The sequence below is a fragment of the Oncorhynchus keta genome, chromosome 24, assembly GCF_023373465.1.
Source record: "Oncorhynchus keta strain PuntledgeMale-10-30-2019 chromosome 24, Oket_V2, whole genome shotgun sequence".
Lineage (NCBI taxonomy): Eukaryota > Metazoa > Chordata > Actinopteri > Salmoniformes > Salmonidae > Oncorhynchus > Oncorhynchus keta.
Window position 1 is genome coordinate 38,741,390 of NC_068444.1, and position 13,674 is coordinate 38,755,063.

The 13,674-nt window shown below is 43.7% G+C and overlaps 2 protein-coding genes across 3 annotated transcripts in view; both read right to left on the bottom strand.

Moving 5' to 3' along the window:
• Nucleotides 1–12: 12 nt before the first annotated feature.
• LOC118357514 (arginase-1-like) lies at nucleotides 13–5,519 on the bottom strand. Its single transcript, XM_035734684.1, has 8 exons — nucleotides 5,163–5,519; nucleotides 4,932–5,004; nucleotides 2,936–3,110; nucleotides 2,608–2,767; nucleotides 953–1,047; nucleotides 742–846; nucleotides 481–617; nucleotides 13–282 (listed from the first exon to the last, which is right to left on the bottom strand). The coding sequence occupies exons 1-8, from the start codon at nucleotides 5,265–5,267 to the stop codon at nucleotides 119–121; spliced, it is 1,014 nt and encodes a 337-aa protein (XP_035590577.1). The 5' UTR covers nucleotides 5,268–5,519; the 3' UTR covers nucleotides 13–118.
• Nucleotides 5,520–5,699: 180 nt separating this feature from the next.
• The window catches only part of heatr1 (HEAT repeat containing 1), a 26,295-nt gene continuing 18,320 nt past the window's right edge, over nucleotides 5,700–13,674 (bottom strand). For both annotated transcript variants that reach the window (XM_052478309.1, XM_035734700.2), the window contains exons 40-43: nucleotides 9,366–9,520; nucleotides 9,031–9,189; nucleotides 8,716–8,824; nucleotides 5,700–6,308 (exon numbers count right to left, since the gene is read on the bottom strand). In XM_052478309.1, coding sequence (XP_052334269.1) covers nucleotides 6,220–6,308; nucleotides 8,716–8,824; nucleotides 9,031–9,189; nucleotides 9,366–9,520 — 512 coding nt within the window. In that variant the 3' untranslated portion in view covers nucleotides 5,700–6,219. The remainder of the gene's footprint in view (nucleotides 6,309–8,715; nucleotides 8,825–9,030; nucleotides 9,190–9,365; nucleotides 9,521–13,674) is intronic.

The window sequence follows — 13,674 nt, forward strand, 5'->3', positions numbered from 1 at the left end:
ACGCCAGAAAAATTCTGTGGGAAAAAAGTATTTTAATCTCCATGATTTAATACAAAAGATTGCGTTTGATGGCCAGGGCCCTTTATCGTAACAGCAGATTCTGGTGGTACTTGGCAGCTCAAGGCAGGGGCATCTTGTAGTCTGCAGGGTGGTTTCCCTCCCGAAGCTTTCCGAAGCAGCCACGTATCAGATCTACTGCAGCGTTGACCGTGGAGCTGATCTCATCATCTGTCCTGCCCCTCTTAGGGTTCACCTCCACCATGTCCACTGCAGACAGCAGCCCTGCACAAAGAGAAAACATCGCTCAACACGCACCTGACGGACCACACACACAGACTCAACAGTACATTGGAGCAGCATCAATACCGATACGCTCCCATCTCTCACTGTGTGTGCGCGTTATCATCTCTGTTGATGTGCATCTCTGTGCGTGTTATCATCTCTGTTGATGTGCATCTGTGTGTGTGTGTGATCTCTCACCTGTCTGACTGATGTGCTCTGTGATGTAGATTCCCTCCCTGTAGGTCAGCCCTCCCACTACTGGGGTTCCTGTGGCCGGGGAGATTGATGGGTCCAGGGCGTCGATGTCATAGCTCAGATGGATGGGCTTCTTCACCCTGTTGAATCAGAGAAATGAATTAATGTCTAACACGTGTCAATGCCCAATACTTCCATTGATGTACCCAAGTTAGATATAGCAAGAAATGAAAACGACACAGTGAAATTGTTGAAGCTACATACTTTGAGAAGATGTAGTCACATGTCTCCTCCATCACTTTGGCGATTCCAAGGCGATCCACCTCAGTCATGGAGTAAACTTTGATACCCAGTAGCTTCAGGATATGGCTGGAATGGGAGATATATTTTTTTTAATTCTCCTGTCAACAATTATGTAGTGCAAGGTCATGATGATAAGATAGTGTATGATACAGGATGACAGGCAAAAACATACTGCTCCTCTGGATCCACGTCTCTCAAGCCAATGTAGACTATGTCTTTGGCTGATACGCATGGCTTTATCCAAGAGAAATTTGGCAGAACTGGAATCTAATCAAAGAAACAGAGACAAGTCTGCATCCAGAACTGTTGCTCATGCCCATGTACAGAACCAGTCAAAAAGTTTGGACAGACCTACTCGTTCCAGGGTTTATCTTTATTTCTACTATATATTTTTTTACATTGTAGAATAATAGTGAAGACATAACACATATGGAATCATGTAGTAACCAAAACAGTGTTAAACAAATTAAACAGATTCTTCAAAGTAGCCATCCTTTGCCTTGATGACAGCTTTGCACACTCTTGGCTTTCTCTCAACCAGATTCATGAGGTAGTCAGTCACCTGGAATGCATTTCAATTAACAGGTGTGCCTTGTTAAAAATTAATTTGTGGAATTTCTTTCCTTATTGTGTTTGAGCCAATCCGTTATGTTGTGACAAGGTAGTGGTGGTATACAGAAGATAACCATATTTGGTAAAAGACCAAGTCCATACTATGTCAAGAACAGCTCAAATACGCAAAGAGAAATGACAGAATCTGCAGTCATTATTTTAAGACATGGTCAGTCAATGCAGAAAATGTCAAGAACTTGAAACTGGCTCTCATGAGGACCGCCACAGGAAAGGAAGACCCAGAGTTACCTCTGCTGCAGAGGATAAGTTCATTAGTTTCCCGCTTCAGAAATTGCAGCCCAAATAAATGCTTCACAGAGTTCAAGTAACAGACACATCTCAACATCAACTGTTCCGAGGAGAATGCGTGAATTAGGCCTTCATGGTCGAATTGCTGCAAAGAAACCACGACTAAAGGACCAATAAGAAGAAGAAACACGAGTAATGGATATTAGACCGGTGGAAATATGTCCTTTGGTCTGATGATTCCAAATTTCAGATTTTTGGTTCCAACTGCCGTGTCTTTGTGAGACACAGAATAGGTAAACGGATAATCTCTGCATGTCTGGTTCTCACCGTGAAGCCTGGAGGAGGAGATGTTATGGTGCTTTGCTGGTGACTGTCAGTGATTTATTTAGAATTCAAGGCACACTTAACCAGCATGGCTACCACAGCATTCTGCTGTGATACGCCATTCCATCTGGTTTGCACTTAGTGAAGCTATCATTTAAAACATTTTATTTAACCTTTATTTAACTAGGCAAGTCAATTAAGAACAAATTCTTACTTAAAATATTTTGATTTGTTTAACACTTTTTTGGTTACTACATGATTCCATATGCATTATTTCATAGTTTTGATGTCTTCACTATTATTCTACAATGTACAAAATAGTAAAAATAAAGAAAAACCCTTGAATGAGTAGGTGTCCAAACGTTTGACTGGTACTATATAACACTGTCACCACCTAAAACGTAAACACAATTCATATGACTATTTTCTTTCAAATGTTTTAATTTCATAATCAATTTGTAGAAATTCATGATTCATGACGTGCACAGGAAGAGGAAGAGTCTCACGATAAATCCCCCCTCCCAAATAAAACAGACATTGCACAAAGGTATAACATTAACTGGTCAAACTTAATGATGCAGTATTTGAAATATAAAAACTAGGGGATGCCTATGGGAAAAGAGGGAGAGATAGAGAAATCACCTTGGATTGCAGCTCGTGGATGAGGTAGGACATGGGCTGTCCGTGGATATTGCCTGTAGGGGAGGTCAGGGGTGTGTTGATGTCTGCATGGGCGTCCACCCATACCACACTGAGGTCCTTCTTAGCTGCTGCATGCCCCTGGATCGAGCCTATTGCCAAACTGGACACAGACCAAACTTGGAGTGAATTCCACATCACATTGTTAGCGAAAAACCCCTAACCCTCAATAATTGTAGGTGTATTTTGGCTGGTTGTTGACACTGGGCTCTTGCTCTACTACGGGTGAATATGAGAGACACACACAGACATGTGACATACACACACGCACCTGTGGTCTCCTCCCAGCATCACACAGGTGTGTCCGTCATTTTTCACAGCGTGGACGGCAGCAGACAGACGTTGGTTGGCGCTGCCCACGGCTCTGGGTCTCTTCACATTGCCTATTGGCTCATCGTTGGCCACCTCCTCAAACGTCACGTTGCCATAGTCTCTGACCGCACAGCCTGTGTAGGATGAGATTGGGCAACACAATTGACATAAGAGAACGCATTCGTCAATGCACCTACAGTAATCTCATGTTTAAAGAAAATCAAGGCATGATCTGTCCATGGATCACTTAGACAGAAAAGAAAAGTTGCAAACTCATGGCTCCGATGCAGATGTCAATGGATTACCACAATGTTTATAATGGTCCATCCCTGTACATGTTCTAAACTAGTCCTAAATCTCTGATCTTACAGCCATTTTGGTCATGTTAAAACTCATACTTTTTGCCAATATGCTAAATGTTAAATCCCCTCCATTTTACAAAAATGCTAAATGTTACATTCCCTCCATTAATAAACATTTCCCAATCCGATGCAAATGACCTTTCTCCTAGTTTAAATAAATAATTTATTAAATATTTATTTTACTCTGTATGTTACTATGTTAGTGATTGCAAAATAAACATTTCACAATCAGATGCAAATGTGCACTCTCCTAGTTTAAATAAATGACTTTTGTATTATTCAGTACATAAATAATAGTATCACCATATAAAATTATATATTTTGTTTCGTATGGTATGTATTCATTTTTCATATCCTCCATCCATTTCGTAAGATATGTTCCGAATTTGCAAAACATACAATATGTTATGAATTCTAATTTGTTGTGGCTAATGTTAGCTAGGCTAGGGTTAGCTAACATGCTAAGTCATTGCAAAGTAGACAAAAAGTTGTAAGTAGTTGAAAGGTTGCTAATTAGCTAAAATTGGCTATGGTGAGATACAAACACACATTTACTACATTATGTCTAGTCTATGAGACCAGGTGCTGTCTGCTATTCTCTCTGTAGGGCACACAGTCAAGCTAAGGATTGACAGGGCACTTGTCCTCAGAGTGCCCCAACTGTTGCTGCCGGTTTAATGAGTGAGAATGTTATCACTGGCATGCATGCTGAATGCAGGAGGCTGCCATTGTCGTGACCCAAACACATACACACAAACATGGAAGGGGGAGTGATGCAAGGTCAAAAGAGCTAGGCCTATCAGATGCCTTCTCCTGTGTGATATGAATAAAACAGAGAGGGTGCTTAGGATGTCTCTGATCTCACGTGATCACACACATGGCAGAGGACACACCCACACACACAGAGTGATTGATCCTGCTCACATGTTAATCCACTTGGATCACACAGATCCCCCTGTCACTCTCACGGTCACGGATTTCCCAATAAGACTTCCCACGACTAAACAATTCAAAAGACAGTTCAGTCTTACTGGTAGTCTTTCCAAAGGAAACTCCTGTCTGTGTTATGCTCTGGTCATGAGCTCAAGTTCAGGTCTATTTTTCCCAATAGGATTATTTCTGTAGCCTAGCCTATGTAATATCACTTATTCACATAGTTTGTTCAGAACTGCCCTGGAATTGAACTTGGTCATGGAAAATAAATCATGCCCTTAGCTTGTGTAAATGATGTTGCCATTTGACACCAGGATTCAAACTGATCCCCAATATGTTAATGAATTCACCTCAACATCTCTGCCAGGCAAGTCAACGAAAAGGTTGGCAGTCTGGTGACGTCCTCATAAAAGCTCAGATCACATAGTCATTTGATTAAATCAATAGCATACTGATGCAAATATTGCAATTTGGGAATGTACAGGATAATTTCATTATTTCTTTCAGGAAAACAAATACTTTGAATGTAAACAGATTCTCTGTACTGTGCATTCTACATTCGCACCATTTGATTCAGTTCAGATGTCTTAATTTCTGCACTGGAGCTACCTAGCTAGGCTATATCACAGAATGAGTGTAAGATCACTATCAGGACGTCACCTTGCGCTTTAAGCTTCTCCACCAATCCGGCTGCGCGAATGAGGTCTGGTCCTTTCTCCACACCATCCCGCGGCTGCAGCAGATATATATTTATGGGACTGTGTAGGCCTATTACAGCAATACATTAAAACATATATATTGCATATAACGGTAGTCTATTGAGCCCATTCGAAAACCTATCAATAGCCTATAATAAGTAGGCTAGCCTATAATAAAATATTGACTACTTACTTGTCCTTTTGAAAAAGGCGCTCCAATAATTCCAACTGAGTGATGACTTCGCTTATAAATTCTGAAGGCGAGTTGTAATCCTCCCGAGCTTTTCATAATGACCATTATCCTGTGTCGGGACACAGTGTACAGGAGCACACGGTTGGAGCGGCGCTGGAGCACTATCAAATTGTTTACTGAAATCAAAGGCACATCACCAGTGTGTGACGACACCAGCGTGAGCGTGGTACAGTAAACCCAACAGGGAGCCTATTGCCGCTCTTAATGGTCCGCACGGCTAAAAGTTTCAGCACCGACCCAGCATCATCACATATGATGCGGCTTTATTTCACTAAAATTGCATAACTCATCTTTGCCTTATATTTAGTGACATCCATAACAAAAGTTAAATAATCTTGTGTCATGGGCAGCAGTGGAATTCATAATAATTTTGAGTCATGTCTATTAAGGTGTTTTCAATAGGGACAATTCAAATACAATTTTACTGGTGCTATACATAATGAAAATGTTCCATAAAAAGGAATGATTCATGACAGATTCAGGTTCCTTCATATTCAGCAGTAAGTAGTGCTGGATAAGCTTTCAAAAGCCTTTATTCAAATGTATTACAATGAAGAGTTAGTTTACAAATGTATTATTTCAAATGTACATATTACATTGTATGACAATGTAACAAAACCAAGACTTAAAAAGTTCCCATAAGTTTTTCACAACACCTCCCCCCAAAAAAGGGAAAAGACAACAGCAATAGCCTAACAAAATGAATACATTTTTGAATTCCCACAGGGTACATTTTGGGCTGATCATTTAATCTCTTACTGCTAGAGATCCAGCCTATATGTACCAGGTATCCAGTGACAAGAGGTACATGCAAACAAAGGTTAACCTCCAGTGTCTCCCATCTTTATGTTGATTGTTGCACGGTTCTGGGAAACAGTTCATGTCTAAGCTGGGGGAGAGGGGCTGAGGCTCAGCCTTCTTATAGGGGGACGTAAGTGGGCTACGGGTCGATCTGGGACCTTATATGGTGGCGAAGAGGGTGGAAGTGGGACGCAGGTTAGAAGTAACTCTGAAGAGGCTCTCCCAAGATGGTCTCCATCTCGTGGATCACCTTCTGTACTTGATGCTCCACCTCCTCGCATTCGTCTGTAACGACACACACACACACACACACACACACACACACACACACACACACACACACACACACACACACACACACACACACACACACACACACACACACACACACACACACACACACACACGTAAGCAGGGAAGTCGCAAAATGGTGGCCATCAACCAAGTTTGCCAACTACCCTAAACACGTTGATATTTACAGTGCCTTCAGCAAGGATTCATACCCCTTAATTTATTCCACATTTTTGTTGTGTTACAGCCTGAATTAAAAATGGTTTAATTGTTTCTCATCCATCTACACACAATACTCCCATCTCAAGGTGATGTTTGCAGATTAATTGAATATTAAATACAGAAATCTCATTTACATAAGTTAGGAAAAGGGGATACACCTAGTCAGTTGCACAACTGAAAGCATTCAACGACGCCCACATCATCAGCACCCAGAAAGCAGCTGTTGTTGGGAGTTAACTGCTGTGCTCAAGGGCAGAACAACAGATTTTCACCTTGTCCGCTCGGGGATTCAAACCAGCGGCTTGTCGGTTACTGGCCCAACACTCTTAACCTCTAGGCTACCTGCCGCCCAAGTATTCACACACCCGATACCTTTGGTCTCGATTACAGCTTTGAGTCATCTTGGCTATGTCTGTATCAGCTTTGCACATCTGGATTTGGGGACTTTCTCCCTTGCACATTTTCAAAAGTTCTGTTAAATTAGATGAAGATTGCTGTTCACCGCCACTCCCCAAGTCTTTCCACTGATTTTCTGGGCTTTGGCTGGACCACAATGAGTTTCACATTGTTATTCTGAAGCCATTCCAACATTGCTTTGCCTGTATGCTTGGGGCCATTGTCCTGTCGGAACATAAATCTATGCCACCCCAGTCTATGGTTGTTTGCACGCTGCAGCAGGTTCTCAAAGATTTGCCTGTATTTGGCTCCATTCATTGTTCCCCTCCATCCTTACCAGTCTCCCAGTCCCTGCTGATGAAAAGCATCCCCATAGCATGATGCTGCCACCACCATGCTTCACGGTGGGTGTGGTGTTAGACGGGTGATCAGCTGTGCCTAGTTTTCTCCAAACATAGCGCTTTGCATTCAGGCCAAAGAGCAACATTTTTGTCTCATCAGAACACAGAATCTTCTGCCTTATGCTCAGTCTTTCATGTACCGTTTTGCAAATTGGAGGGGTACCGTCATGTGCCTTTATCTTAAGAGTGGCTTCAGTCTGGCCACTCTCCCACAAAGCCAAGATTGGTGAAGTGCTGTAAGACCGTTGTCCTTCTGGCAAGTTCTTATCTCAGCCAAGGAACTCTGTAGTTCTAACAGAATAATCATTGGGTTCTTGGTCATCTCCCTGACCAAGGTCCTTCTTGCCCGGTTGCTCAGTTTGATCAGACGACCAGCTCTACGCAGTCTGGGTAGTTCCACATTTTTTCAATTTCCCAATAATGGAAACCATTGTGCTCTTGGAAACTTTCAACACTTTATAAATGGTTTTATACCCTTCCCCAGATAGAATTGTAAGGATGCATCTATCCCAGAGATCTACAGACAGCTCCTTTGACTTCATGACAGTTTCTGCTCTGACATGCACTGTCAACTGTGGGACCTTACATTGATTGACAAGTGTGTGTTTCTTCCCATTTGATTTATATTTTTTACCCCCTTTTCTCCCCAATTTTGTGTTATCCAATTGGTAGTTACAGTCTTGTCCCATCGCTGAAACTCCCGTACCGACTAGGCAGAGGCTGAGAGCAGTGCGTCCTCTGAAACACAACCCAGCCAAGCCACACTACTTCTTGACACAATGCTCGCATAACCCGGGAGCCAGCCGCACCAATGTGCTGGAGGAAATGCCGTGCATGGTGACCGTGTCAGAGTGCATGCACCCGGCCCACCACAGGAGTCGCTAGAGCGCGATGGGACATGGACATCCTGGCCGGCCAAACCCTCCCCTAACCCGGGCCGACTCTGGGCCAATTGAATCAATTTTGAATACAGGCTCAAACAACAAAATGTGGATTAAGGGGCATACATACTTTCTGAAGGCACTGTAGCTACCATTACACCACCCTGCTATTTTCCTACTTTCTTCAACTACCCTAGGCACAGGGTTGAGGGATGTCTGCATACTGCCAAACCATTTATTTATAAGCATTGCTTTATTTATAAGCATCGCAGAAAATAATATGCCAAGGAACGGTTCGCTTTCAAAATGACAGAATATAATAAATTATGCTTATTCGAAGAGGTTTCCAGATATGCTTAAATGGAATGTACTCTGCTACACAGAGGGGGGGACAGACAGACAGACATGTATGAAATATGCTAACATTACAGAAACATTATTGCTGCAGAAAGAGAAAAGTGTGGAGAAAAAAAAGGAAAAGTGATGAGACAGTGAACCTACCCTCCATGAGTTCAGCCAGGAAGGGAATGGTCTCTGGTAGCAGGACCATGTAGTTCTCCCTCAGCTTAGAAGCCAGTTCCAGCAGCATCAGCAGGGCAGAGAAACGCACCTGATGGGGGAAGAACGACAGGCCTTTATTTAAGTCACTGGATGATCACTCGTGGTCCTGGAGAGCTGCAGGTGGGCAGGGTTTTTGTGCTGACCCAGCACTAACACACCAGCTAACTTTGGTCTTAATGATGACTTGAATCACATGTCTGTTGGTACTAGGTTGGGAATCCAATCCAACTTCTTCGCACTTCTCAGACGTCTCACCTTGGAAGAGTTGTGTCGCGTCTTCAGCAGGATCTGGTAGTTGAGAGTCTTCCACAGAGTGTCGTCACCCACGGCAACGCAGAACTGGCCCACGCACGGCACCAGGTGCTTGGTGACTCTGGTCTGGTAAACCTCCTCTCCACCCAGGGTGTTCTCCAACTACACACAGACAGGCAGATATTTATACACCACTGCTATAGGGGACCACAAGAATAGAATAGGGCATAAGGAAGAGGCGTACGGCATCCATATGAGGAAGTCCCTCAGTTGTAAAGCTTACCATTTTTGTGGATGAATCCTTTGTTATAGTGATGTGAGAGAGGGGTGAGGCTGACCTGATCGACCAGAGGGGTCATGAGGGAGTCGGCTCTCTCCTTGCTGACGAAGCGCTGCGTGTCGTACAGGCAGATCTTATGGAGGCAGTCCAGTATGTACTCCAGCAGCAGACAACGCTTCTCAATGTTGTCCTCTGTGTCAAAGAATGCTTCATCTGGATGAGGAATGGATTAAAAGAGGAAAAATAAGCAAAAGACATTCAAAAACTTCCCGCAGTGCCTTGCGTTAATCAGTCACGTGACTCAAAACCAACAGTGAACCAGAAATGGGCAGTGAACCAGAAATCCCCATCAAATACGAGCTTTGTTGTCCAGCAAAGACAAACTAATCCAGACCCTTCATCTTAGATTCATAAACAGTATGACATATACAGTGGGGCAAAAAAGTATTTAGTCAGCCACCAATTGTGCAAGTTCTCCCACTTAAAAAGATGAGGCCTGTAATTGTCATCATAGGTACACTTCAACTATGACAGATGAAATGAGGGGGGATCCAGAAAATCACATTGTAGGATTTTTTATAAATTTATTTGCAAATGATGGTGAAAAATAAGTATTTGGTCACCTACAAACAAGCAAGATTTCTGGCTCTCACAGACCTGTAACAACTTCTTTAAAAGGCTCCTCTGTCCTCCACTCGTTACCTGTATTAATGGCACCTGTTTGAACTTGTTATCAGTATAAAAGACACCTGTCCACAACCTCAAACAGTCACACTCCAAACTCCACTATGGCCAAGACCAAAGAGCTGTCAAAGGACACCAGAAACAAAATTGTAGACCTGCACCAGGCTGGGAAGACTGAATCTGCAATAGGTAAGTAGCTTGGTTTGAAGAAATCAACTGTGGGAGCAATTATTAGGAAATGGAAGACATAAGACCACACCAGACATGAAAAGGCATGAGCAGATAATCATCTCACATGACATCCCACCTATTCAACCACTAGAATTCAATCTGGACATTGACCCTCCAAAATGGAGGGAAGTAGAGAACGTTGTCTGAAGAGCAAGAGCGGCCTCGGCTCCTGGGCCTAATGGAGTACCATACAAGCTCTACAAGAACGCCCCAGATGTTCTACGCTTTCTTTGGAGGCTCATGAGGATAGTGTGGCAGAAGGAAATTATACCAAAGGCATGGCGAAGGGCTGGTGGTGTGCTAATTCCAAAAGAGAAGGATGCGACAGACATCAGTCAATTCCGACCAATCTCCCTTCTCAACGTTGAAGGGAAGATCTTTTTCAGTATAATAGCACAGAGGCTGTCCACTTATCTGGAAAGGAACAAGTACATTTATACATCTGTACAGAAAGCAGGCATTCCTGGTTACTCTGGTTGCCTGGAACATACTAGTATGATTTGGCACCAGATCCAAACAGCTAAGAAGGACAAGAGAGACCTCTATGTCATCTTCCTCGACCTGGCCAATGCCTTTGGCTCAGTTCCCCATGAACTCCTCTGGGAATCCTTCAACGTTGCCCACGTACCAGAACCCATCACTCCACTGGTAAAGGCCTATTTCCAAGACCTGCAATTGTGTTTCACAACACCTGACTTCACAACAACATGGCAGCGCTTGGAAGTAGGCATAATGGCAGACTGTACAATTTCACCTCTGGCCTTCACTATGGCCATGGAAGTCATCATCAGGCATCGAGATGGGTGGTCGGCGGTGAGAGAACTAAGGAAGGGCTCTGTCTCCCACCTATCCGAGCATACATGGATGACATGACTACACTGACCACCCCTGCAGCATGCACCAAGCGGCTACTTGCAAAACTGCAGATAACGTCAAGTGGGTCCAGATGAAAATCAAGCCAAGCAAATCTCGAAGCATCTCCATAGTCAAGGGACAGCTTAAAGATGTGAGGTTCTGCATTGGAGATGACCCGATACCAACGGTGTCTGAGCAACCCGTCAAGAGCCTGGGTAGATGGTACAACGAAAGCCTCCGGGATAAAGATCAAGTGCAGCAAGTAAGGCAGGACATCGCCGACGGTCTTGAGAACATCAACAAGAAACTACTGCCTGGGAGGCTCAAGCTTTGGTGCCTACAGTTTGAACTTCTCCCCCGGGTAATGTGGCCACTCACCGTCTATGAGGTCCCAATAACAACAGTGGAGAAGATGGAGCGAACCATTACCTCATACGTTAAGAAATGGCTGGGTGTCCCACGATGCCGGAGTAACATCGGCCTCTATGGCAAAGGGGTCCTTGAACTACCTCTTACAAGTGCTCTAAAGTAAGACTTCAGGTGACATTGAAGGGGACTCCAAAGACCAGACCATTAGCAAGGCTGCACCTCCCCTACAAACTGGATGGAAATGGACATCATCCAAGGCTGTGCAGCAAGCAACATCAGCCCTGAGACACCAAGACATTGTGGGGAATATCCAGCATGGAAGAGGAGGCTTTGGCCTGGTAGCAAGCAAAACAACGTTCATAAGGCAACAACATCTGAACGCAGGAAGCTGGTGGTCGAGGAGGTGCGCAGACAGGAGGAGACTGCAAGAAGTGCAAAGGCTGTCTCTCTTGCTAAACAAGGGCAATGGACGCGGTGGGAAGACCTGGAGAGGAGAAAGATCAACTGGAGTGAGCTTTGGCAAATGGAGGCAAGCAACATCAGCTTCATCATAAGAGCTGTTTATGATGTGCATCCTTCACCAAAAAACCTACATCAATGGTATGGCGAGACTCGACCTGCCCCCTCTGCCCAGCTCCAGCGACTCTCAGGCATATAATGACAGGTTGCAAGACCAGCTACACCTGGAGGCACAATCAGGTCCTCAAGAGCCTGGCTGCAGCACTTGAGACCAAGAGGAGTGCAACCAATTCATTACCTCCAAAAACAAGCAATCCCGTCAAAACAACAACATTCATCCGGGTGGGACAGAAAAGGCCCAAGCATCCTCCTACGAAGCCAGAAACTGGACACCTAGCCATGGCCCGGGACTGGAAGATACTTGTCGATATTGGCCAGCAACTCATTTTTCCACCTGAGATTGCTTCTACCAACCTTAGGCCAGACATGGTACTCTGGTCCCCTTCACGAAAGGCTGTGTACATCATAGAGCTCAAGGTCCCATGGGAAAACTCTGTTGAAGAGGCCTACGAGTGTAAGAAACTGCGTTACACAGAGTTGGCAGCAGACGCAACTCAGCGTGGCTGGAATGCAAAAGTCTGGCCAGGTGAAGTGAGATGCAGAGGATTCGTGGCTTCCTCATTCATCAGGTTGCTTAAAGAACTTGGAATCCATGGACAGGCTCTGCGGCAGACCGTCAGAGCAGTTTCTCAAGCAGCTGAAATAGGCAGCCAGTGGATCTGGATCAAACGGAAGGACCCTTGCTGGGCTATAACTTCATGACCCCCACCCCCACCTGAGAACCCAATTCAGAACAGGGAAGAGGACGCCCCTGCCTTGCATAGTCCCGTGGGACATCTTAATTGGGCATGGTACACAAGCTATGGCTTGATCACCCTTTAGCTGGCCACCTTTGATGAGGGTGTTTAGTGATTAAAGGCTGCAACACCCACTGATTCGAAGGCACACTACTGAGGATGTGTCCCAAAATTGAAATCTTAACCCAGTCTAAGAAATAAACCTCCCATGCCACTCTGTCAACATCAAGGCAAATCTCATGTGAGTGCATTCCATCTATTGGCACAATGGACAGTTTTTAACACCTCGTCCCGTGTTTTATGATTCTATATATATATATATATATATATATATATATATATACACACACACACACACACATATACACACGTAGGTATATATATTACACATACAAACCCACATGTATATATATATATATATATATATATATGTGTGTATATGTGTATGTATATATACACACACATATATACACACACATATATACACACATATCATACACACACACACACACACACACACACACACACACACACACACACACACACACACACACACACACACACACACACACACACACGTATATATACAGATATACATTTATATATATACACACAGTGTATATATATATGTACACACATATACACACGTACATATACAGTGCCTTGCGAAAGTATTCGGCCCCCTTGAACTTTGCGACCTTTTGCCACATTTCAGGCTTCAAACATAAAGATATAAAACTGTATATTTTTGTGAAGAATCAACAACAAGTGGGACACAATCATAAAGTGGAACGACATTTATTGGATATTTCAAACTTTTTTAACAAATCAAAAACTGAAAACTTGGGCGTGCAAAATTATTCAGCCCCTTTACTTTCGGTGCAGCAAACTCTCTCCAGAAGTTCAGTGAGG

What these genes read in the sequence shown, in the direction of transcription:
- LOC118357514 (XM_035734684.1), bottom strand. Translation starts at nt 5,267, where the DNA reads ATGGTCATTATGAAAAGCTCGGGAGGATTACAACTCGCCTTCAGAATT. An exon ending in TCCACGAGCTGCAATCCAAG is followed by an intron (nt 1,048 to 2,607) that starts GTGATTTCTCTA and finishes TTCTTTGATTAG; the next exon opens with ATTCCAGTTCTGCCAAATTT. An exon ending in AGAGCACATCAGTCAGACAG is followed by an intron (nt 283 to 480) that starts GTGAGAGATCAC and finishes CTCTTTGTGCAG; the next exon opens with GGCTGCTGTCTGCAGTGGAC.